Source organism: Pongo abelii, chromosome 3 (genome assembly GCF_028885655.2).
Source record: "Pongo abelii isolate AG06213 chromosome 3, NHGRI_mPonAbe1-v2.0_pri, whole genome shotgun sequence".
In the NCBI taxonomy this organism is placed as follows: Eukaryota; Metazoa; Chordata; class Mammalia; order Primates; family Hominidae; genus Pongo; species Pongo abelii.
In genome coordinates this window covers 61,452,276-61,479,844 of record NC_071988.2, presented here as the reverse complement: position 1 = coordinate 61,479,844, position 27,569 = coordinate 61,452,276, and the positions used below count along the sequence as shown (strand labels likewise).

Below are 27,569 nucleotides of genomic sequence, written 5' to 3'. Positions count from 1 at the left end.
TCGGTGGCGCCAGACATAGTTTTCTATTTTTGATCAACATAAACACTGTGCTGGGTCTGAATTTTTCAGCTACCTTTCTTCAGCCGGCAACACACAGACCTGGCGGGGAGGTCGCTGTTACCAGCACCCACTCTGACGAGAAGACTGCCCAGCCCCAGGCACTGTAGCGCCCCAGTGAGGTAGCCGAACACCCGGCGCCTGTGACGTCGCCGAGGCCCACCTCTACGGTGTCGGCGAAGACGCGCGCTTGTGACGTCACAGAAGGCGCGCCCTTGTGACTTCACGGAAGGCGCGCCCTTGTGACGTCTCAGGGGGCCGCCACTCACGCGGAGCCAATCGGAACTCGCGGCGGGGCTGCTGGGTCTTCCAGAAGCGCGCATGAGCGGACGCTGGCTACGGGTGGCCGGTCGGGATGTAACCGGCTGCTGAGCTGGCAGTTCTGTGTCCCGAGGCTTCTGCCCGGCAGCAGCCGCACATACGCTGCGAGGAGGAGCTTTATGACTTCCCGGTCTTCGGGGCCGGGTGCAGCAAGGGCCAGACGCTGCCCTAGCAGGCGCTCCGCGCCAACCGGCCGGCACCTGTCGCAGAAGGTGCAACCGATCGCACTGTCGCGCAGAAGCTCCTCAATGGCCAGCTCCAGCTGCAGCCCCAGCCGCCCACTCGCCTCTCCTGAGCCTGGGTACCTGCGTCCCACAACACCTCCCCCAGCCAGGGCCCGGGGACCCCCGGGAGCGTCCCCGGCTACCTGGCGCCGCTCATCCTGGGCAGGGTCGGCCCCCTCTGAGGCTGCCGGGCATGAGGGAGCTGCACCGCTGAGCTTGACCTCTGACGGCCTTTTGTAATAGCATTAAGTCTTTGAAACTTTGTGGCGAGGTAGAAGGGGCTAGGAAACGAAGAAAACATCTTTTTAAAAATATAAGCGATTGGCTGGGCGAGGTAGCCCACGCCTGTAATCCCAGCACTTTGGGAGGTCGAGGCGGGTGGATCACGAGGTCGGGAGTTCAAGACCAGCCTGGCCAGCATGGTTTCACTGAAACCCCATCTGTACTAAAAACACAAAAATTAGTCAGGCGTGGTGGCGGGTGCCTGTAATCCCAGCTACTCGGGAGGCTGAGGCAGAGAATTGTTTGAACCGGGGATGCGGAGGTTGCAGTGAGCGGAGATCGCGCCACTGCACTCCAGCCTGGGCAACAGACCAAGACTCTGTCTAAACAAACAAATATATGTGTGTATATATGCGATCGAGCCCGGGAGGTTGAGATTACAGTGAGCTGAGATTATATAAGCGATCAAGCACGGGAGGTTGAGGTTACAGTGAGCTGAGATTGCGCCGTTGCACTCCAGCCCGTGTAACAGAGGGAGACTCTGTCTCTAAAAAATTATATGCAAGTGAGAGCTTTTCTTCCAGCCTTCATGCTCAGACTGAAGAAAGTAATTAGGCCAGGCCCTGTGGCTCACGCCTGTAATCCCAGCATTTTGGGAGGCGGAAGCGGAAGCGAGTGGATCGCTTGAGATCAGGAGTTCCAGACTAGTTTGGGCAACATGGTGAAACCCTGTCTCTACAAAAATACAAAAAATTAGCTGGGCATGGTGGCACGCACTTGTAGTCTCTGCTACTTGCCGGGCTGAGGCGGGAGGATCGCTCAGCTGCAGCCTCGACCTCCTGGGGCAATCCATTTCAGCCTCCCAAAGTGCTGAGATTACAGGAATGAGCCATCGTGCCTGGCTTTACACTATCTTTTAATACTTTTTTTGAAAATGGAAACTTTTACAGGCAATTCACTTCCTTCAAACTAATGATAAGGAAGTGATGCTGTTCTGTTCTGTTTTGTTTTTTGTTTTTGTGGGGTTTTTTTCTTTTTTGAGATGGGGTCTTGCCCAAGTTGGAGTGAGGTGGTGCAAACAAGGCTCACTGCAGCCTTGACCTTCGGGCTCAAGGAATCCTTCCCCGTCAGCCTCCCCAGTAGCTAGGACTACAGGTGCATGCTACCACGCTTGGCTAATTCTTTTTTTGAAATGGAGTCTCACTCTGTCTCCCAGGCTGGAGTGCAGTGGTGCAATCTCGGCTCACTGCAGGCTGGTCTCAACCTCTGACTCGGATGGTCCACCCACTTCTGCATCCCAAAGTGCTGGGATTACAAGTGTGTAATCCATTGCGCCTGGCGATATTGCTCATTTTAGATACTAGAACTTTTTAATTTAATTTTTTTTTTTTTTTTCTGAGATGGAGTCTTACTTTGTCTCCAGGCTGGAGTGCAGTGGTGTAATCTCGGCTCACTGCAACCTCCGCCTCCTGAGTTCAAGCGATTCTCCTGCCTCAGCCTGCCAGAGTTGCTGGGACTACAGGTGCGCACCACCACACCCAGGAGTTCAAGGCTGCAGTGAGCCATGATCGTGCGACTGCACTCCAGCCTGGGCAACACAGCGAGACCCTGACTCCACAAATAAATAAATCAACATCATATGATCTGTACCAGGGTATAGGCAGGTGCTATGATCCCCACTTTTCATCCTCAACTCTAAGTTGAGTCATACATCAACCTCTAGTAAAAAGTGGCATGCTCTCAATCAAAGGGGTAAGCCCAAACCACGTGGAGAGAATCTTATCTCTTTTGAGAGCTAATATAAAAAGAATTCCTCCTAGGCGTAAAAATATTGTGACATCAGTTACTTAGGCTAAACATGCCTATTATGCTAAGTGAGTTATTAACAATAAATACTTTAACTCTGTGCCATGTTAATTATCATAATCTGATTTATAATTTGTTTTAACCTTAGGTTAAACAATAACCTAAGTAATAAAGTAAACAATATCTTAAAACTTGAAATATATGCTTATTTGTTAAAATAAAAAACAGTTTAATTTGTTTGAGACATTTGTTTGGCATGATCATTTCTTTTCTCATAAAATATATATTAGTGCTTAAGAATTTTAAGAGGTATAGTCTTTCCTTTTATAATGGTGGTTGTTTTTAAAATGAATCTGTTATTTCTGTTACATGAATACAGATACTCCTTGACTTACGATGGAGTTACATCGCAATAAACCCATTGTAAGTTGAAAATACTGTAAGTCAAAAATGCACTTAATACACCTAACTTACAAACAGCACACCTTTGCATAGCCTATCGTAAACATCCTCAGAACACTTACATTAATATTTGGGCAAAATTATCTATCACAAAGCCTATTTTATAATAAAGTGCTGAATATCTCATGCAATTTATTGAATAGTGAACTGAAAGTAAACAACAGAATGATTGTATAGGTACTCTTAAGTATGTTTTTAAATGTGGATCACTGCATGCAGATGACATTCATACTATTGTAAAGTCAAAAAAAAGTAAATTGTACCATCATAACTGAGGAAGTCTGCAGTTTATGATAATGTAAGGATTTTGGAAAACTGTTGCAAATATGTTAAAATTAATTTGTACTAATCTCTTGCACATTTGTATATTAATTGATTAAATGCTTCACCTATAGTTTTTTTCACAGAATTCATTTCATTTAAAATTTTAAGCTCAACTTTGAAAATTATAAACTGTGGGTTGAAATATTATAAATAATACTTTTTGCTTATTTTCTTTAAAAATATAAACCTATATCAAAATATATACATGATATATGTGTGTTTTTATGTATAGACACTCTGAATGCAACACATATTTTTATTTTACACTACATCTTTTCTTTTATTCCACAAATCTTGTATTAATACTAAATATCAGTCGAATTCCCAAGATACTTTTTTATGTGCCTGCAAATAAGAATTATCCTTGCTGATCTTTTCAAAGTAACTTTACCAATGAAATAAATTTGACTTTGTTTAAACATTTCCAATCTTGAGAGCTTCAGAAATCTCATGACAGAAGGTGTCCCTCCATTTGGTATTTGGCAAGTTACAATTTCCGAGTTTCTTGTTTCCCTTCTGAGACACATCAGGCAAATGAGCTTTTTACTTGGAATTAAACAGATTGTTTTGTACGTTGTGCTTCTATCGTGTTAATAAAAAGTTTCATTAGTCTGTCCCTAGTGACTAAATGTGGTAATTAATAGCAACAGTATTGGGTGGGTGACTGTGTGAGTGTGCATGTAGTATATATTTGTGGTCTTTAAAGCTATTTGTTTCAATAAAGATGACAGCATCCAAGATCCCCAAAGTTTCCATTCTGAAAGTATTTTAACAATACAGTTTCTAAAACAACCTGCTAACTTTTCTGTTAATGCACCTGTTGTTCTCTGACATGAGAAATGCTGCACTCACATAAATTGAACTGAAAATGTTTAAGTTCTTCCCTAAAGTGAGAAATTAGCTTCCCCTCAAAATCATCAGCATAATAAAAATATTATATCATGAGATGAAAGTAATTCAGCAACTAATATTCTCTAAAGAGCTAGGCCAAGATGTATTTGACACATAATGTGCTAGACATTTTGAAGAAAGTAATACAGTTCTTGACTTAACCAGAGTATAGCTAGGCACCTTCAGTGCTCAACTTCACTGAAATATCACCCATCTATTAAGAAACTTGACGCATAGTGGGCAAAGTTTAATATGTTTCAGATATGGAAGGGAATCTAAAGTAGTGAGGGGACAAGTGCAAGTTATAAGACACAGAATGAATATTGTTTTGTGTCACTAAGTGAAAAGCCAAATGTACACTATGAGATTTATGACATAAGCCAGAAACAAGAAAACATTTGCAGTCCTGAACATCAATATTTTCTTCAACTATGTGAGCCAATGAAAGAGAAACTCTGAAGAAAGATTTATACAAAAGTCACAGCTTAAAAGGGGCCAATGGTAATAGTAATCTTTTAAATAACTCTATAAAACATAACAATTCAGGTGAAAGACGGGCCGTGGACATAGACCACATATTCTATCTCTGTCACCAAATGAGTTAGTTTTCTACCCCAATATAGTTATCTTAGGTTATATATACACAATAATTTAGCAAAGAAGGGAGTGGCCATTAAGGGAACAAATCTATAACTAGGAAGAAATTTTCCCTGATAAAAGGTCCTGACAGTAGCTTTAAAAATACAAAACTGATGACTGCTATCACTCTGCTAACTTTCCATTATTACAGCTGTTTTGACAGATATGTAACTATCTTCAGCTATGAAGCATAAATTTTATGTCAAGCAAGGTAATGTCTGTTAGTGACAACCTAGCCATATTTCAAAAACTGTTGCTGCAGCGCGGGCAATGAAATGTTTAACTCTAGTAACTCTTTTAAATGATATGGTCAAGGCAACTCAGCGGAGTATGTCCAGGGGGCTTGCAACTTTCATAGCAACCATCACTTGATGGCATGTTACCTCCTCATTCATGAGAAGCTGTGGACAGAGACAGAAAAATCAAGGAAACTGGAGCAAAGTAAACCTGTGTTCTCCAGACTGCTTAATAGGGGTGGTAGCATAGCGTTTTAGTTTTGTTTTGTTTTCAGCTTTGGCATTAATTACAGAGATAGAGAGAGGAAAACGATTACAGATACACTAGGATTCTTCATTTTAGCAGTTGTGTTTTCTGAATACAATAGGCAGCGAGCCATATGTTTAAATACCGTAACCTAATGACCCCTTTGCACACTCAAACCCCTTACAGGACGGGGAGCATGCAGACTGGCAGGTACATGAGCTTAGACGAGTGCTTTGGGGCTCCAGCCCCGTGGTAGCATTTAGAGGTGAGTGCCTGTGACTCCCAAAGCCCACATGGGTGTGGCCTGTCTTACCGTGTGCTCTTTTAGCTTTGCCATCCACATACGGCTTAAGTGTTCAGCAGCTCAGTGCCCTCTTGGCACCCAGGTCTTTGTCCAATATCCAGGAAGAATCAGGTCACACATGAACGTGAAGATTGTGAATGCAGGGGTTTTACTGAGTGGTGGAGGTGGCGCTCAGCAGGATGGATGGGGAGCTGGAAGGGGATGGAGTAGGGAAGATCATCTTCCCTAGGAATTTGGCTGTTCAGTGGCCAATCTCCTCTCTGACCACCGACAGCCAAACTCCTCTCAGCATTCAGACGCTCTTTCTCTTCTTTCTGCTGCGCCGCTCTGCTGTTCTCCGGCTCTTCTGTTTGTCTCCTTCTCATCTGCTTGTAGAGCCTGGGGTCTGGGGTTTATATGAGTATAGGATGGGGGTCATGACAGGCCAAAAGGTAACTTTTGGGAACAAAAACAGGAATGTCTGTTCTCATTTAGGGCCACAGGTTTCCAGGATTGAAGGCGGGGCCTTTGCCAGGGAACTACCCTCTTCAACCCAATATTTCCCTGTCTCCTGTCCATATCAATTGCTGGGAGAATTAATTTGAATTTAATAGCTTTTCTGAAGCCTGTGAGTCCTTCTAGTGAGTCAGTGAGCCTTCATGTTGTATTGAGAATCCCTGACACCCTATGCAATTTTAATTGTTTTCTTCTACACAATTGAAAATTTTAATTACTTTTAAAGGAATGGGGTTTTACATTTATTCATTCATTAATAAATTATTATTGAGTGCCTTGTATGTATCAGTCTTATTTTAGGTTGTAGAAATACCACAAAGTATGAAATAAAATTTCTATCTTTAATATCCATTTAAAACACAGAATAAAAAAGGAAACAAATTAAAATAATATTCTAATATAATTTGCATTTTACCAAATAAATAGACTGTGTGTGAAGAATTTATATTAAAGCTATTGGAGAGAACTGATCCCCCTTAAGGAATTTCTTTTTTGTATAGCAGATTATCTGAAGGTGTAATATCAGGGCTTTCTTCCCTGCTAGGAGTTTGATTTCAATTAATGCAAGTATCAGATGTAAAGAAGGGCAATAGCAAGTGATAAAGACTTACACTCAAGTGCTACTCTATTATACTTGGGGATGAATATTTCATGGTCAATTCTGGAAGGGGTTAAGTATAGAAATTGAACAGTGGTAAGTGGCTGCCTCAGGAGAAAAGGTAGCAGTAATTACCTCTGAAGGGAAGAAGATTCAATAAACAAGGATGTTGGAGAGCTTTGGAAATAAGCTTGACATATCACAAACTATCTATTAGTGGAATGTGCCTAGTAAAAAAGAATAAAAAATGTAATTTCCACAGGATTCTCTATGCAGAAACAAAACACAAAAAGGGGAAAAAAATGGCCTTTTCTTCCCACCCACTCAGGGTAATTTCTTAAGTCTTTTATGATCTGATAAGAAATGGAAAAGAAATTCAATTTGTAGTTAGAAAAGAAACTAAAAATTAATCACCTAAAGAAAAAAGTTTACAAATTTTTCATAGGTATAATTTTTTAAAGGTTCCATTGTGCTTCCTTTAGAAAACTTAAATATGATTTAACAATTTGTCATTTTGGTGAAAGAACTATTTTATTTCTTTTATAGACCCATTGATTTTGTCCTCTGAATTACTGCAACTAAATGGTTTTCTTCTCAACAAATGATGATTTTTTCTTCCTTTTGTTCAAAGTTGTGAGGGTTTTTCTTTGCTATTTACATCTGTGAATTCCATTCATTTGAACAAACTGTAAAAATGTAAATGAAAATAAAGGAGTAGGTGTGGAGAATTATAAGTTTGTAGTAGAGTGGGATTTCTCAGTCTCAAATCTGTTCATATTTGTTGAAATTTATTTAAAGTTTAACACTTTGGAAAAAATCAAAATTAACAAAACATTCTTAACACCTACAAATTTCTATTCACCTCTTAATTTTACTTTCAAAAACATTTTAATCCATATATTTTATTAGAATGTATTCAATAAAGAAGAGAAATATTTTTCTATGGTACATATTCCCAGGTCTTCTTATTTCCTATAACTAAATAAAATGAGAATGGAAAATAGTCAGTGAAGACTGAACTTCTCTTCCACTAAAAGAAGATATCAAAATATTTTATTAGAAATCACAAAGAAACTGGTGAGCTCACTGTTCCTATTTTAAGTATGAAAACTAAAAACAGGTACACAAAATAATTTATAATCTTTAATTTTCTAAGTTAACTATATTCATTTATTTCTTTGTATATTTTATGTTATTACTCACATGCATATAAACATGTTTAAGCAAAAATTTATGTAAAATATCATTGTTACCAGCTGAATTGTTCCTGTCTTGTCCCCCTCCTCAAAAACATTTCTATGTTGAACCTCCCGGTATCTCAGAATGTGACTTTATGTGGAGACAGGTGTGGGGTTGAGATAGGTAAGTAAGCAGGAAGGAGGAAGGGGCCCCAGGTTGGGACAAACAATTGTTCTGAGAGACAGCTAATCACAATCCATTGGCACAACATTCTGTTCCCAAATACCTGGTTCCCCACATAGTCTCTTCAGCACCACCTTATAAAACTTCCCTCCAGCCCCTGCCACTTTCCAGGCAGCCCCTTCTCTGCCATACTGCCCATTGCTTTTTTGCAATGTACTTTTCCTCTAATAAATCTGCCTTTCTTCCCCAACAACTGTGTTGCTAGATTCCTTTACCAACAGCAATGCTGGCCGTGGCCATTGCATCCATGACAATAGGGTAGTTGCAGAAGTGGTTAAGTTAAAATAAGGCCCTTAGGGTGGGACCTAATCCAATATAACTGGTGTCCTTATAAGAAGAGGAAACTTGGACACACAAAGAGACACCAGAAATGTGCACACACTGAATACCATGTGAATATATAGCAAGAAGGTAGCCATCTGCTAACCAAAGACAGTGGCCTCAGGAGAAACCAGACAAATCAATCCTTTGGTCTTGGACTTTCAGTCTCCAGAACTTAGAGAAATAAATTTCTAGTGTTTTTTGTTGTTTTAGCCAAGCAATCTGTGGCATTTTCTTATGACCATCCTGGCTAACTAATACAATTATTAAACAATTAAACTTTCTATAAAAATTATGCTTAATGTTCTATTATGATGATTAAAGAATACTCTATCAAAGAGTGTTATATTTAATGTAAAAAAGTAAGACATATACAAATATAAAGAACAAAAGTAAAATAAGGTACTCTCTTACTGCAAAGATCCAAGAATCTATTGTAAATTTCAGTATGACAGTGGAAGCCCCAGTGTATTTGGTTCCTAAAGAAAGAGAGATTTGGGAAACTTTGGAACATTTCATAACTGTGGGCCAAATAGGAGTGTGACTAGACCATGTGAAAAATAACAATAAAGAAATCATCATATTTTAGAATCTTGGAACAGAGCTAAAGTAGTATACAAATGAAAACGGAGCATAAAATACATGTTCTACAAGAATATAAGCCTTGTATAAGAAAAATAGATTAATGGAATGTCTGACTCCAGTAAACACTCAAAAAAGAAACAGTGACATAAACTATAGGAAAGAAAATGAAAGAGGTAGTAGAACATACGGATGAATAAGATTATAGTAAAATAGCAAAACTATAAAAAGTTTTATTTTTAGAGGAAATGATTAACATGTGTAAACTGACAATTAATATGCATTGGAGGGGAAAAATTAAGAAGGTATAACTTGCTCCAGAAGAGAAAGATCACCTAAAAAGGACTGAGTGAAATTAAAAAAAAAATGAAAAACAAATTGCTGAAGAGGCTCATGAAACATGTTCACCATGCATCAATTACCAACTTGTCTGAGTCCAGTGACACTGGACACCCCCCAACTCACAGAAGGAAATAGAACCAGTTTACTGGAACACAGGTCAGTAGTGCACATACAAACTAAAGCGCCAAGAAAAAAATATGAGAACAATTCAGAAACATTGCAAGAGGCATGAGGAGCATGCTGAATAAATCTGACTCATGTGTACTTGTGATTTAAGAGGAGAGGACAGGGACTACGGAGCAGAAGCAATGTTTGAAAAGATAATGAATAAGAATGTTCTAAAACTCATTAAAGTCAGCAACTCACATACTGAAGAATTCTGCAAACTTCAAGCAGGGTAAATAAACAAGAAAACACATTTAGGCCCAATGTGGTAAGAATGCGTAAAATAAGTACAAAGAAAAACATCTAAAAGCCTGAGATAAAAGGCAGATTACAATGAAAAGATAAACAATCAAATGAACCATGACTTTATTACGAGAAATTACGATTTCAATGCCACTCAGTCATATATCACCAGGAACACACCTGTAGTTGAACAAATTGGGTTTATTCTTTTCAGTGAGCAAGGACACACATCATGGGAAGTCAGCTGGCTTTTCAGTAGTGAGTATTAGGGAGGACTTTGATGGGATGATTTTGGAGACCATCCAAGGAAGCAGGCACTCACTATGCATTGGGTGCTCTTAGGAAGTAAGGACCATTCTATGACTGGTTATTTCAGTAAATCTTACCTAGGAAGAGGAGCCCCTAGAATGAAAATAGAGCTTCAATTTGCAAAGAAGAGCAGTCATATTAGCCAGGAGAGGATTGTGTGTGGTATTTTGTGGGTTGCACAGTGACTTTGGCTTTGCCCACTCTCAGACACAAAATTATAAAGTGAGCTCTTGTGTCTCACCTTCCCATGGCTGCAGAGTGGGCTTTGCTGGTGGTGGTGTGGGGTGAGAGTGTGTGCATCTAACAGGAAGACAGCATATCCTAGTTGTTTCCTTGCCAGGCCAGCCTTAAATGACACTGAGTCTAACAGTAAGTGCAGACCAGTTCCAGATGCCACCACTGCTTTTGAAAATTGTAAAATAATTGAGTGTCACCTTCAAAGTGTGAAGAAACAAAAACTGGAAATCCAGTATTCCAAACTAATGAAAGTGTCTTTCAAAATTAAAGAAGGCTGAAGACATTCTCAGACAGACAAAAAACTTTGGGAGCACTGTCTTCATTGGGTCTGCCCTGAAATTACTAAAAAGAACATCCGTCAGGCAGAAGAAAAATGATTCAAAATTATGAATCAAGGATAAAGAAAGAATTAAATGTAATATAAAAGATAAAGCTACAGATACATCTAAATAAATACTGACTATATTAAAATAAGAATACTAATGTCTGGTGGAGTGTTTGTGTGTGTACATATATACTTATGTATATGTGTGTGTATATATATATACTTATGTATCTATGTATACCTGTGTATATACATGTGTTTATATATACATGTATATATGTGTATATATACATATACTTAACATAATATCTAGTGTGGCAAAAGTGAAAGTAATACAATTAAAATATTCCAAGAGTCTTTTATTTTTTGGAAGGAAGAAAAAGTCCTAATTTGTTTTAGACTAAGGTAAGTTAGGATAAACTTTATGATGTCTACTAAAATAATAAAGAAATAGCAATAGTCTAATTATCACATTAATAAAATTGCAAAAGAAATGATAAATAGCTGATAAGGAGGAATAAATTCAAGAGATATATTATTCAACATGGGGACTATAGTTAATAACAATATAAAAATGAAAGTAATAGATTAATCAAAAAGAGACAAGAAAGTAGAAAAAAAGTAACATAGAAAAGTGGCCTCAGTAGAAAAAGAATAGTAAGTTGGTATTAATCATGATATTAAAAACAAATGTATCACATGCTGAAATTAAAAGGCAAAGATTTACATATATACACATATACATAAATCATTTCTGTTCGACTTTCAAAATAAGGATGTTTTAAGTAAAAAGTATATAAAAAGGTATTTATGATTAGTAACCTAAGGAAATGGGTGCCTTTATACTAAAGCAAACTAACGTCTTCTTGAAACCAAGAAGCACAGCTAGAGTTAAGGTAGGACATTTCACAATAATGAATCAATTCATTGTGGAAATATTACAATTGTATACTGCTATGTACATAACATAGCTTCGTAGCCTTAAAATCTTAAAGAAATTCAAAGTAGCTAACACAAAATAGTAAGAAAAGCAGACTAAAGAAGTCAGTAAGGAAATAGAAAATTGGAATGTCATTAAGAAATGTAAGACAATAATGTCAAAAGTGAACATATGACTCCAGCACTCACGCTTGTCAACTGCACAAGGAGCACTTAGCAAACTTTTATGCTGAACAGCAGGCTATGAAGCAAAAACTTCAGTAATGTTGAGGAACTGAAATCATAATGGGTAGGTTTTCTTACCATTGTAGAATTAATCCAGAAATTAAGTACAAAACAATAACTTTTAAAATTCGAAAATGTTTAGTAATTAGCAATGCATTTAAACATAAAACATGTATCATAAAGGAATGATTAAGTTAGGACATATATTCCACTGAGTACACGCACACAAAAAATAGATACTTAAGGATGTGAAAGTCACCAAACACATCCAAAAGAGAAATATTTATAGACATTCATGCATCTATGATCAAAGAAAACCTGAAAATCAGTGATTCAAGCATTTTGTTCAAAGAAGGGAGATGTAATCTTAAAGAGAATAGCAGATAGATAATGAAATATAAAATATAATATGGATTATTAAATCAAAGTTGGGTCTTTTGGAAAGACTAATACATACTCTTCAAAATGCTGACAGTGTGGGCTAATAAAATGAAAAACAAATGCACAACACTCCCTCCCCTAAAGTAGTCTAGAGGCATAATTTGTCAGTACCAACAATAGAAACAGAGATATCCTTTAAAATTTATGGTCATCAAAAGAACAATAAGAGAATGGGATAAACACATGTATGTTAAAAATAAGTGAAATGAGGCCAGGTACATGGTTCACACCTATAATCTCAACATTTTGGGAGGCCCAGGTGGGTGGAGCACTTGAGGCCAGGAGTTCGAGAACAGTCTGGCCAACATGGTGAAACCCTGACTCTACTAAAAATACAAAAATTAGCAACGCACGGTGGTGCACAACTGTAGTCTCAGCTACTAGGGAGGCTGAGGCAGGAGAATCGCTTGAACCCGGGAGGCAGAGGTTGCAGTGAGCCAAGATTGCCCCACTGCATTCCAGCCTGGGTGACAGAGTGAGACTCTATCACAAATAATGATAATAATAATAATAATAAAATGAAATTAATCCTCATATAAAAATGAACGCAGTGACAGAAATGACAAAATGCTGCATCTTGATCAAGCTGGGATTATTCTCGAAATGCAAGAAGGATTTAGCATTCATATATCAACCAATATAATATGCCATATTCACAAAAGATAAGTAAACAATAGAATAGAAGCTAAGACAAATAGAAAACTTCTGTCGTATTTTCAATAAAGGCAGAAACAATCCATTTCATAAGATTCATAATATTATCATAACCTTTCTTATCCACCTAAAGATTGAAGAAACTTCCTATTTAAGAGCTTCAGTTTTGTTTTTTTGTTTTTTTGACGGAGTCTCGCTTTGTCGCCCAGGCTGGAGTGCAGTGGCATGATCTCGGCTCACTTCAACCTCTGCTTCCCGGGTTCACGTCATTCTCCTGCCTCGGCCTCCTGTGTAGCTGGGACTATAGGCACCCGCCACCACACCCGGCCAATTTTGTGTATTTTTTAGTAGAGACGGGGTTTCACCCTGTTAGCCAGGATGGTCTGGATCTCCTGACTTCGTGATCCACCCACCTCGGCCTCCCAAAGTGCTGGGATTACAGGCGTGAGCCACCGCACCCTGCCAGAGCTTCAGTTTTTGTTAGAGCCAAGGTGGGGTGCGGGGAAGAGGCAAAAAAAAAAAAAAAAAAATCCTACGGTAAATATCAGATTAAATTAAAACAAATTAAAAACTTTCCTTGCAAGATCAGAAATAACACATTGCTGTCCACTGTTACTACTTTTATTCTCCTATGTAATATTGTAGTGAAGCCTCAGCTAGTTTAATCAAGCAAATAAATAAATGATAAATAAATATCAAATAGAAATATATAAATAGTATTACTTGATAGTTACATAAATATAAAATAGGATATTAAAAATCTACAAATAGGCTATTAGAATTTCTAAAGAAATTTAGCAAACTTACTGGATGCAAGTAAATATTTTTAAACACTGTGTTTCTAAACACCGTACCAACAACAGTTTAAGAAAAAAATATGGCTATTACTTCCAGTAACATCAAAAACATCCCATTCCTAGGAATAAGTTGAATGAAAGAGCTACAAAATCTCTATGCCAAAAATAACAAAAATAAGGGAGTAAAATTAAAGAACCAAATCAATGTAAAGACTATGTTCATTATTGAAAGACTCCGTATTCCAAAGGACAGAATTTTACCCACGTTGTTCTTCAGATTCCATGAAATCCCAATCAACATTTCAACACGTTGTTCGTGTGTGTGTGTGTGTGTGTGTGTGTGTGTGTGTGTGTGTGTAAATTAAGAAGATGATTTGTATGGAAATACAGTGCTCAGAATAGCTAAGAAAATCTAAAAGAAAGAATAGAATAAAGAACTTTCACTTCCAGACCTTAATACTTATTAGAAAGATCAGTAAAGTGACTGTGTGATACTAGTGTAAGCATAAACATTTAAGCCACCAAAATTGAATGACAAGCCCCCAAACAGAACCACACATGGACAGAGTCTTGATTTGTAATTAAGGTAGCACAACAGGACACTTAGGAAAGATTAGACTTTCCAATAAACCTTGCTGAGTAAACTGGTTAGCCATATCAGGAAAACAAAGCAAAAGAAAAAAAAAAGTTTGCCTAACTGTACACCCCCAAACACTTTAATTACAGATATCATTGTAGAAGATAAAAATATATAAATATTTTGGAATATAATATAGAAAAATATGTTTATGCCTTTGCCAAGACTAAACACCAGGAGCAATAAAAATAAAGAAGAATAAAACACAAAGAGCAATAAAAATAAATAAAAATTTAAAAAAATCAAGAGAGCAATAAAAATAAAGAAAAAGATTGGTAAATTTAGCCTTTAAAATTTAAAACAACTTTTCATAAAAAAACTACCTACAAAAAGAACAGAATATATTTATAGTACCATACCTAGCAAAGGACTTGTTTCTAGAATATAAAAAACCCTTTAAATAATCAAGAAATAGAAATGTGGTAGAGCAAATGGAGAGACATTGGAAAAAGGACTTCAGCTAAAACGCTTTGTAGATTAACAAAGACATACGAAAAGCTGCACCACCTGGTCATCAGGAAAATGCAAAATAAAACAACAGTGAGGTACGAACACATACATCAGTGCAGGTAATACATTCTTTTTTCAAAGACCGAAAACACCAATTTTAAGTGAGGACCTGAAGTAAGCAGAGCTCTTATACACTGCTGAGGGGAGTATCCATTTGGAGGATTTTTGATGTTATTGAGTGAATTGAACATGCATATCCCCAGCCATCCCTTACCAGCTTTATTGGACCCATTGATTTCCCTGGGATGACTCACCTGTGCTTGCACACAGTGGCTGTGCCCCAGGAACCACACATGGTCCTTCCTCTTGTTTCTCTACTCTTAATAAGTAACTCTTGCTTGCTTTCAAATACTCTTCTAATATTCTTACATAAAATGTTTTAAGACAGGTTGGAAACATTTGTCATAAATTCTCAATACTGGCAGGGGGTGGTGGCTCAAGCTTATAATTCAAACACTTTGGGAGGCTCAACCAAAAGGATCATTTGAGACCAGCCTGTGCAACATAGCCAGACCCTGTCTCCACAAAAGTAAATAAACAAATACACAATCAACGTCTTATGTTAAATACAACAAATCAGAAAACAGACCTTATTTTCATGTTGGAGATTTATCAGAAGAACTGTTCTAGCTAAGATAGTGAGGCAGCATGCCTATTACTTAAGAGAAGAAGCATCATAGTGAAGTTCCTTGGAGATCAAATCCTCATTCTACTATGTTCTGAGTCAGTGAACCTGGGCAAATTATTTAATCTACCAGTGGGAACTCATGGCTACATTCTACACAGCCTGCAGCAAACTGAGAACTGTGTGTGATCCTGTGGCATGAACACGTAGGTGTGTTCATATTGTGGAAAACATAGAGCTGCATTTATATAATTTCTGTATTTTTCTGAAATAAAGGTTTATTTTAATATTAAAAATTATGTTTTCAATTTAAGGATTTCATAGATTTTCGTAAAGTTTACTGCACTAAACTCCAGTGCTGAGCATCGCTCAGTGCCTCAGTTCAGGTGTGAAAATCTAGGAAGGAGAACCTGACCTGATTGGTTCCTCAGAATTTGGGGCAATTACATTTGCAGTTCCAATTTCCCACTGGGTGGGGGAGGGCTAATATAATTGGCGGTACTAACAGAATCTTCTAACGGGTGCATGGTAGATCAGCCCCCTAAGTCATCTGTGATGGTAATAATGTTGCCAAGAATCAATACTAGGCATGGAAAATGAATGAAAATCAAGAGGTGTCTACAACCCTAAATGTTCATCAACAGGCAGTGTTTAAATTAATTATTTTATGTCTACTCTATGTTGTATTAAAAAAAGATATATATGGCAAATAGTGACAAAGAATCACACCAGATTCAGGGGACGATGAAATGTAAATTTTATGGAAGTATTCATAGGCAGAAACATCAGTGTAGTCCACAGCTCTCTGATGTCTCAGCTTTCCTTGAAAGTGACATACCAGATACCACTGTGGAAATTGCTCCAAGGGAAGGATCCAACCTTCCTACCACTATATAAATCCATAGGCAAGTTGAGAAGAGCCCATGGCACATCCCTTGAGTAGTTCATTGTATAACAAAGGAACATCTCTTGACAGAGATATGGGCTTGTTAATCTAGAGTTCAGGTACCAGCTAGAGGTCTCCAGTTCTTCTGCTCTGATAATTCTGCAGATCTATCAAATTAGACAAGAGGAGAAAAAATTAGCCTCTGGGGACATCCAGGTTTGTCTCTCCTCTGACTGTCCTCTGTCCCTTGAGGACTTATTGGATACACGATCCTACATTCCAGTAAATGTCAGGTTGTAACAATTTCTACAACATGGTCTGTAAGTGGATAAATCAATATGTTTTCTTGCAGCTGGGTCCAGTACACTAAGTAACTTTCGTACCAACATTGCTACAAGTTCCCTTTATGTGCAACGGTCTAATGGCACTCAACTACCTGTAATCTCTCTTTTTCAACTTTTTTCCTCACCCATGGATATATATTTTATACATCTTTATGTAATCATAAATTCTCCTTTATCTTTCCCATATTTAACTTCATTTTAATATTGAAGTAATGCCATATTTATGAATGTTTTATATGTTGTATAATATCACGATCTCATGCTGTCCTAAAACGTGAAACGTTTTTGCCTTTTCTCAAATAGTTTGAGCTTTGGCTCAAAAATATTGTCATTATTTTTAAACTGTTTTCTAGTTTTTTGGTAGTTTAAAAATATTTTTATGATCAATTACATAGCTTTTAATTGAAATATTGATGGAATTGAAATATAAATCCTTTATTTTTCAAAATGTTGTATGGTGTAAAACATCATGGGGTCATAGAAACAATGAACAAATGTGACATTTAAAATATTTTATTTGATGTTTACCATAGCACAATATAATAATAATCAAAATAACAACAATAATAATATATAATATTTTAATTGATATTTACTCTTTTGGGGGTTATTGTAAGGGTTTTAGTTCAACCTATCATTTAAACTTCAAAAGACCTACCTGAACATATTATTATAATCATTTAACAGGTAGGTGAACCAATAACTGAAACACAGAGATTAAACAATTTGCCCAAGTTCACTTAATTGGAACATATTAGAAAGAGGGTGTTACCCCAACTAGCCTTTCTCCAACACCTCTTCTCTTAACTAACATTGCCCAAAAGACAACCATGTTCTCTAAATAGTAGAAAAGAGAGCTTTATTGGTGACATCAGTTTGCACACTGGGAAGTGAAAGCCTCCATCATGGGTTAAAGGTACTCTGTATTTTTTTTTTATTTCCAACTTTTATTTTAAGTTCAGGGGTACATGTGCAGGATGTGGAGGTTTGTTACATAGGTAAATGTGTGCCATTGTGGTTTACTGAGTAGATCATCCCATCACCTAGGTATTAAGCCCAGCATCCACTAGCTATTCTTCCTAATACTCTCCCTCCTTCCACCCTCAACCCTCCAACAGGTCCCAGTGTGTGTTATTCCCCCGAATGTGTCCGTATGTTCTCATAATTCAGTTCCCGTTTACAAGTGAGAACATGTGGTGTTTGGTTTTCTGTTCCTATGTGAGTTTGCTGGGTGGTCTCTCTTCAAAACAGGTTGGTTTCATGCCTCACAGAACCTGTATCACACAGTAGAGTCATACATATTCAGCAGGTTTGAAGGTAAAAGCTATAGATATTTATGAGGTGAGCCAAGCACACGTGGAATGGATGAACATATATGTAACATATATCCCATGTTCACTTTGGGCCAGGTTTTAGTATTAAAATATGGTGGACTTTGGCTATTTAAACCAAAAGGTGAACTGGAGCACACAAAGACAGTTTGTGCACAGCCTCTGTAAGCTGCTGGAATGGGCTTAAGACCTGCAATTGCTTATCAGGAAAGAATGTCTGTAAGGCTGGTCATCTCTCCAATCAGAGTTGTAGTGGTCCAGGTTGTAAGTCAGAATTGGGAGGGGTCTAATAAATTGCATGACAGCTCTTATTATTAGGGTGTTTAGCAAGAGAGTGTTTTTGTCTTGTAGCTGTAGGAACTTGGAGAGTTGCCATGCCAGCAAACACCTGAGCCCTCAAACTGTAGAGAACTTTTGTTTCTTTAACTTCAGAGTCCACCTTGGTTGATAAAAGGGCATCTGTTTTTGTCTCTCAGATCACACTAATATGCAACCTACCTTCATAACTATCTTAGCTACCATGATGTTTCTGCTAAAGAGGAATAGACAAGACTTGTTGAAGTAGGAAAAGAAGAGGAATGAGGAGAAGGGAATGTGTAGTTCCCAGGGTAGTCACCATAGTAGTGTCAAGAAGGAACATCATATCAAATCAGTAGATCCAATCAAATCAAAGCTTAGTTGGGGGATGAGTCCAAGAACATGTCTACTGACTGTCATCTTTCTCTCTTTCAAAAATGTTCTTTAATCTGGTCCAATTTTCATGTCAACTGAAAAAAGAAAGGATAGCAGAAAACACTTTTTTTCTAAAAATGAAAACAATAACCAAATGGGACATTATATGTTGGCAGAAATGGGGTAAATAGTGTTAAAAAAAAAACAAACATGAACACACACACACAGAGACACACACAAACATACAAACTGAGAATTGAGATGCTTGACTGCCAGAAGGGAAATAACATCCTAGGAGACAAACAGGCAGAACATCAGACATAGGGAAGTGGAAAGAAGCCTGTGGGCAGAGAAGAGAGCCTGTGTTCCTTTGTAGAAGAGAGAGAATAAGAAGACAGAAAAATTAGACATTACCTGATGTGAATTAAAAAAGAAAGGAACGGTACGTTAGGCACGGGGGCTCATGCCTGTAATCCCAGCACTTTGGGAGGCCGAGGCTGGTTGATCACGAGGTCAAGGGATCAAGACCATCCTGTCTAACATGGTGAAACCCTGTCTCTATTAAACATACAAAAATTAGCTGGGTGTGGTGGCGGGTGCCTGTAGTCCCAGCTACTCAGGAGGCTGAGGCAGGAGAATCGCTTGAACTCGGGAGGCGGAGGTTGCAGTGAGCCGAGATCGCACCACTGTACTCCAGCCTGGCAACAAAATGAGACTCCATCTCAAAAAAAGAAAAAAACAAAACAAAAAAGAGAGAGAGAGAAAAAAAGGAAAGGAAAGGTAAGGGAAAAGTGATGTAACTGGAATTCTAAAAGATGCAAAAGTGAAGGGAATATATTCAAAAATCCAAATGAAAGCATAATTAGGTATAGTAAATGAATTCATAAGTAATTTGCACAGTAAATTTGAAATAATTTTACCAGCAAATTTAACTATAGACTGACCTATATAAGGTGATAAAACACATGCTAGATAATAAACAAAGGTAAATTATAGATAGGCAACTTCAATAGGATATGTGAATGGCATGATTCAATAAGAGCTTAATTTTCAAACAGTGAGCTTAATTTTCAAACAGTAAGCTTAATTTTTTAATTGTGAGAAATGTACATAACATAAAATTTACCATTTTAACCATTTCAAGTGTTCAGTTTAGTGGCATTAAATGCATTCACAGTGTTGCACAATCATCACCACCATCCTTCTCCATAAATCTTTTCATCTTGTAAATATTAAGTTTTATAAGCTACCAAGTTTAATTTTTTAAAAATGTGTGCAGTATGCAAACCTCTGTCATTTGAGGATTGCAACTAAAATCCCCAAACCTTAATTAACTAGACCAAATACATTTATTTATCTAATTTTTTTATTTACTCTCCATGTAAGTAAAGCTGACTTAATTCTCTTCAAATACCTTTTTTTTAGAAAGAGAAGAGAAGTCATTATTACTCTTATTTTAAAATAATACTGAAAAATTTGAAGAACTATGGTAAAATTGGTGCTGGGTTATCTCAATCCCTATCTGAAAAAATATTTTCATATGTCTCTGCCGATTATCAAGTTATTCAAAATAATTAAAATATAGCAGCTATCAGTGAAGTTGCTACACATTTGGCCCCATCAATTTCTCCAAGAACTTTAAAGGCAATGTCATGGACTTTTAATCAAATAGTATGGATGACATATTAATCTTTTCTGTAAATAGAGCTTTTCTGATTACTAGAAGACCTCATTCTTTTCAGATCCTAACCTCGGTGAAGCTCAATTTAATCTGGAATTGCTTAAATATATCTTTACATTTTGGACTGGATTTATCTGATGTTATCACTTACTGCTGTTTGTTAACACCAAAATCAGTAAATTCATCTCAAGGACAAGAATTTTGTTGATATTTTAATGAATATAGGAATATTTGACTTGGAAATTTTTAATTTTGAAGGGGTGTGAATGCTGTTTACATTCAAATGTGACATTTAAAATATTTTATTTCATATTCACTCATATTGTAATTTGTGGATGCTTTCCAGAACTTCTGCCATAGCACAATATAAAAATAATAACCAAGAATAACAATGATAATAAAAAATATTTTAATTGATATTTACATTTTTGGGCTTTATTGTAAAGGTTTTAGTTCAACCTCTGATTTAAATTTCAAAAACCTACCTGAACATATTATTATAATCATTTAACAGGTAAGTGAACTAATAACTGAAACACAGAGATTAAACAATTTGCTCAAGGTCACTTCTCATTGGAACATATTAGAAACAGGGTGTGACCCCAAGACACATTACAACATTATGGAAGATGGTTTAACATAAGCAGCAAACATTATTATTATCCCATATTGTGACTTTCATGTTAGAATTACCATACATCCAAATCCTAGGAATTTGAGTCTCTGTTTTATTTTTTGAATTAGAGCCTTTGTTTTATTGTTGAATTTATACATATAACAACTGGTCTTAGCTTAACATGTTTACTTATTGAAACTACATTAATAAAATTTACAGCACTTGGGAAGTGAAGCACTGTGTGAAATTACCATTTACCTTAAATTTAAGTATAAAAATACAATCATGTTAATAACTTGTATTTTGCAGTAAGTGTGATATGCCAATATCAAAATTAGTACATTGTGTCAAAAAGAAAATGTGTTCACTACCAGCTTAACAGCCTATAGGAAGGGAGAAGAAAACATTTTTACATAAGATGCTATGTAAAGCCATTTTCCACTGCCTGAATCATAAATCACAGGACTAACCTAAAATAAAGAAATAGATTTGATTAGCATTAAGGGATCACTACATCAAGTTATTAAAATTTTGCAAAGTGCCGGGTTGTATATGGATTAATTTTAGCTATTCTAAGACTTATGAGTTATGTTTGAAAAATTAAATCTAAAAATGTATTTTAAAAAGTATGTAGGATATTTTCAGGGTTACATGGTATTAACCACTAGTGTAAATTAGAAAAATGAGATATTGGCCTTCTTACTAGTTATACATAACCCTATAAAAAATCATCAAAATATGCACAGATATATTAAATAAATGTTCTGTTATAAATACTATAATCCTAAGTAATGACAGATTAATAAATACTATAATCCTAAGTAATTACAGATTTTCAAATTTATATATTTTAGACTTATTATTAAAGTATAATACACATGTAGGAAAGTGCACATGTACATGTAATAAATAAATATGTAGTCCTTCAACATTACAAAATTTCCATGGCTAATGATAAAAGCTTATTTAAAATATTATGATATAATCTATGTATATATTCATTCTCTGTTAACATAGAAGATATACATTGTTTTGTTCATGAAAAATTTACCTAAATAAAAATATAAAGTAAAAACATTATAGTTAATAATGTGTAAAACTTAAAAAATAGTAATTTTTAAATGTCTTGATAATAATTACTTTTATAAGTAAACTATATACACATAGATTTCAGTTCTCTTCCACACAGCCTTCAAGTGGACCTCATTGTGTAGTGTGGACCCATATGAGGGACCATGATATGTGTATGTGTGATTAGCAAGATTCTTTTCAGTTTATTGTCTTTTTGAGGTTTGTTGTATTGCGTATCACATCTGTCAAGAGTATCCTCCAGGTGATATTCTGAATTTATAGTTCTGTAGTTACAGAATTTCTTTTTTATTTTAAAGGCATTATGATCATTAATACTCCTGTAAGGAAATATTCTACTTGTTGTTTTTCAAAAGAACATATGTTCTCATACATATTTTCATGAACAACTTACTTTATTAAACTTCAGTTTTTGTTTTACTGAGAAAATTATTATTTGAAATTCTTACCATCATGCTGGAAAATCTTTTGTACAATACAGCAGTTGAAGTGACAACTTCATAGTCACAAGTGTTTGTAATTCCTATAAAATAAGGAGGAATGATCCATGTTTGATTAATGTTGTAATATAAAGCTACCTATAAGAAACAATATAAAGGACACTTTGATATCTGCCAAAATTATACTGCTTAAATTTCTTTTAAACACCCTAAGCTTGTCATTTTAAAATAATTAAGAAAACATTGAAAATTTATTTTGCCATTATTTATTTCTTCCTCATTTGTATATTAATTATAAGAAATTACAACATCTTAATTAAAATATTACTTATCCACTAAGTACTAACTCTTCATGTAGAGTATACTGGCACATAATTCATTTTCTCATGTTTGCAATTAGATATTTTCCATTATATAATTTTTTTAAAAAAATGCATAACCAAAACAAAATATTCTGTATAATAATTATATCTGATGAAGTCAGCTTATAATTGTCTTTAACAATAATATATTTGGATTTGACACATAATGTTTAGTTTTTATAGTTAAACATTAGTATTTTAAAGTTTAAGATAAATTAATATTTTAATTTTCACTGTTATTTTCCTTGAATAATAACATCCATTACCTTAGATGTTATCAACTATTACCATCAACCAGTGCTTCTGCAGCATAACAGTATTATAGCAGTTTCAATTCAAAGTAAAGCTAATGTTCTGTCAATCAAAGGAGACGCTGTAAAAACCTAACATTTGTTTATACTCATCACAGAAAATATAATATAAATCAGTAAAGTTTAATATGTTATTAAATTCTTATTCTTTGAACACAAGTAATCTATGCATTATGTACACTGAACCTTCCAATAAACTCTCATATTTGATTTATCACAGAGCTCAATAGTTTAACTCTTTTGCTTATAACTCATTGCAAGTAAATGTCTTTTGACATTAACAGAGACCACGGTTTGTGTATAAGAAATGAACACACATAGTCTATTTTTGTTTTGTTTAAATCCTTTTCCTCCTATTGTCATTCTTTATTTTGTCAACTTTTTTATTACACTGGTAGCTACTATCTTTTGAATATATTTCACACATCTTAATTTGTAAGGGGTAGCAATCCTCATTAATTACATTAAATAGTTAAATAATAAAACTGCTATTTGTTAAATACTGCTATATACTGGGGACTGTATTAGATTACTTATTCTCCCATTAAATTAATTACTATTTTTTAAAATCTGGGAAGTTTTGACTGTAATTGGGAGTTGAGATTCACATGGGTTTACCATGGCTTCCTTTGCACCATGATGATCATTGGAGAGTAATAGTGATATTACAACAAAGAAAATCTAAGTGAAGTGATATGATACAAAAACGTGTCATGTAATTTTGAAGGGGATGGATACTACGCATTATATTATATAGTGAGCTAAAGTACATAAATTTTAAACTAAGATAATGGAATGCCTTGGACAACGACACTAAACATCGGCTGAGTGAGAAAAAGTGGCCTACACTGTAGTGTATGTGGCCATAAAATTGATTTTTCCATTTTGTGCAAAAGCTTATCACTAAGCATGAGTTTCAGGGACAAAACTATAAGTAATAACATTGGAGCATTAATCTGCTATCATTCTATTTATAGAGAGCTGATAGAATTGGCCATAATATTTTGGTATTTCTAGTAAAATATAATTTCTGCTGATAAAACTATAATTATTCACCGTTGTAAAATTCCAATTAGAAAGATTTTATGTCAGAAAACATATGCTAGAAATAAATATAATGTCTAGAAATATATAGAATGTTATCTATGTAGAAATATGTATATAGAGAGTATACAGTCACCCCTTGAACAACATGAATTTGAACTGTGCACATTCACTTATACATGCATTTTCTTCTGCCTCTGCCACCCCTGAGACAGCAAGACCAACCCCACTTCCTCTTTTCCCTCAGCCTACTCAGCATGAAGATGATGAGGGTGAACATCTTTATGATAATCCACTTCCATCCAATGAACAGTCAATGTATTTTCTCTTTTTTGTGATTTTCTTAATAACATACATAAACACACATAATAATATACATACACACACATTTCTAAACATTGAAGAAAAGATCAAGCCCACTTAGTTATAATTGGATTTCTTTCCTAATTTCATAATAAAATAAAGATTAGTGATTTGATGTAGTATTCACCAAATTATTATTTGAAGCAATGGAAATTACAGTTATGAAAATACAGTTTTAGCACATTTCTTAGTGAGAGAAAAATCAGAATAACATGCAAGGATAATGAAAAGAGGATTACCATTAATGAAAATGAATGTATAACAATACTTTTTTTTTTTTTTACAAAATATGCTAATTTTACTACTTCGTCATACACTGGCAACCTGTTTAACATCTAGAGACTAGATGTTGAAAAATTAGGACTATTTGTCCATTATATACACTATATACAGAGCAAAACAAAATGCACAAAACATATAGAAAAATGGTGTCTGAAAATGTCCAAGTATGAACATACTAGTATATTACCTTTTGCAATTTCTTCCCTCCCACCTCCTCTAAACCGTTGAACAAGTATAGACATTACTATACTGCTCACAAAGGTGGCTTCACAATTCAATTTCCAAAAGTATTTCCTATGAATTTTAACAAAAAGATATTTACAAAGTGGTATTTTACTACCTCTACATTTAACATACATCGGGCACTTCTAAACATCTAGATAGACTAGATGTTTCAAGTAAGGAGTTAATTTGTCTACTATGTATACAGCAGTCTTGAATAAACTGCAAACATGTAACAACAGTTATAATTTGAAAGAGTCTTCCAAATGTGAACATTCTGGCCTAGAACCCTTCCCATCTCCATCAACCCAGAAGACATCAAATTTTCAGAAGACAATCTTTCCTAGGACTTGTAAAACAAAATGTACAAAATATATTAGTTTACTAACTCTACTTTTGTCATACACTGGCAACCTCTTTAACATCCAGAAAGACTAGATGTTGTCAATTAGGACTCGTCTGTCCTTTATGTACACTATATACGCAGATAAGTAAAACAAAATGCAGAGAGAGAATGATTCATCTTGCCTCGCTGTAAACAGGATGGCATAAAGCTCTCTGCACCTCCCCCTCCTCTGTCCTCCCCTGAACCACTGCACAAACACAATGAGTATTACTCAACAGGTGATTTGGCCATTCCCCCCAAAAAACATTTCCTATGAATTGCAACAAAAAGGTATTTACAAAATGTGATTTTGCTACCTCTAATTTTAACATATCAGGCACTTCAGAACATCTAAAAAGAATAAACATCTCAAAAAAGCTTAACATTGTCAACTATATACACAGTAGTGAGGAATCAAATGCACACGAAACAATGGATAGAATATGAAAATGTCTTCTAAATATGACCAGTCTAGCATAGAACCTTCTTCTCTTCCTTCTCAGGTCTTCCAGCTCCATGTCATCTAACCCACTTAACAAACGTGGACGTATCGCTTCCAGAGGCCGTCTTAACTCCATTTCCAAAAGTCATCTCCAGAAGACATGTATTTTCTATGATTTCTTTTAAACAAATGAGAATTTACAAGATGTGTAACTTTCTAACTCTATTTTATCATACGTCGACAACCTCTTTCCATCTAGAAGGGCTAGATGTGACAAATGTTTTCTATTAAAAGGTTGGGGTGGAGTTGAGAGCAGCTTTTTCATATTATATACACAGGCCTTCCATAATCGGCCAGTAAATCTTCCCAGAGGGTGGTGGGCATTTCCAACGGGCCAAAAGTGGCCTGTCATTCTACCATTTCTCTCTTCCGACAGCAAAGTCTGGGAGAACTAAGACCAACCGCCCGATGGCCGCTAACCGTTCCACCCGTCGTCGTTCGCAACCTCGCTCACCTTCCAGGCCCCTTAAGGCCTTTGTCCGTTGTCGTCAGGACTAGGTAGGTCTCGCCCAATGGCGACAGAGTGGTCACCCGGGAACCGGATCTGCGCAGCTCCGTGGCCTAAAGAGGCGGCCGAGACTGCTTGCGTCCCTAGGCCGCCTTCCCGGGCCCTCCACGCCTTAATGGCCTCCGCCGCGCGGCGTTCGAGCGGCCGCCATACTTCCTGGCTCACCACGCCCAGCGCTGCCCAAAGGCGCTGCGTCCCGGCGGCTCTGCGGGGGTTTCGTCCAAGCCGAGCAGGCTTGGGTCGGGAGACCCTGCGGCCGGCGGGGTCCGGGCTGGGAGACGCCACGGCTGCCATCAGTCACCGAGGTGGGGTGGGAAAGAGAGGTTCGCTGCGGCTTCAAGGCCTGAGCACAGCCAGTGGGCAGCCACAGCAGAGGCCTCAGGTATCTGCAGGACAGAGGGCTCGGCCTGTCCCGGGGCCCCCCAGTTCACCCGCCGGCCCGGGGCCGGAGGGCCTGGAGGGTCCTGGAGGAGCGGGCTGCGTTCTGCGTCTCTCCGCGCTCTCTGCCTGACCGGAACTATAACAATACTTCTTAATTTCGTGTGAGATCCCTAAAATTGTGTGGCTACTAAAAACATGACTGGTGAAAATGTTGATGAGGAGTTTTTTAGGTTTCGGAAGAGAATGCTTTACCAATTGAAAATTCTACAGTTTGGATATTTGTTTCCAAAACCTCATGTTGAAATTTGATCCCCAGTGTTGGAGGTGGAACCTTGTGGGAGGTTTGTGACAGATCTCCCAGGAATGGCTTGATGCCTTTCTCACAGTAAGAGGTGTGTTCTCATTCTATTACTTCCCTTGAGAACAGGTTGTTAAAGAGAGCCTGGCACTTCCCTGCTCTCTCTCTCTCTTGCTTTCTCTCTCACCATATGATCTCTGCACATGCTGGCTTAAACATCCTGCATGAGTGAGAGCAACCTGAGGCTTTCAC

At 36.6% G+C, this 27,569-nt stretch overlaps 1 protein-coding gene across 1 annotated transcript; it reads left to right on the top strand.

Moving 5' to 3' along the window:
- The first annotated feature begins 410 nt into the window (after positions 1 to 410).
- Positions 411 to 27,149, top strand: LOC134761339 (collagen alpha-1(I) chain-like). Its single transcript, XM_063723838.1, has 2 exons — positions 411 to 679; positions 26,507 to 27,149. The coding sequence occupies exon 2, from the start codon at positions 26,643 to 26,645 to the stop codon at positions 27,147 to 27,149; it is 507 nt and encodes a 168-aa protein (XP_063579908.1). The 5' UTR covers positions 411 to 679; positions 26,507 to 26,642.
- Positions 27,150 to 27,569: the final 420 nt, after the last annotated feature.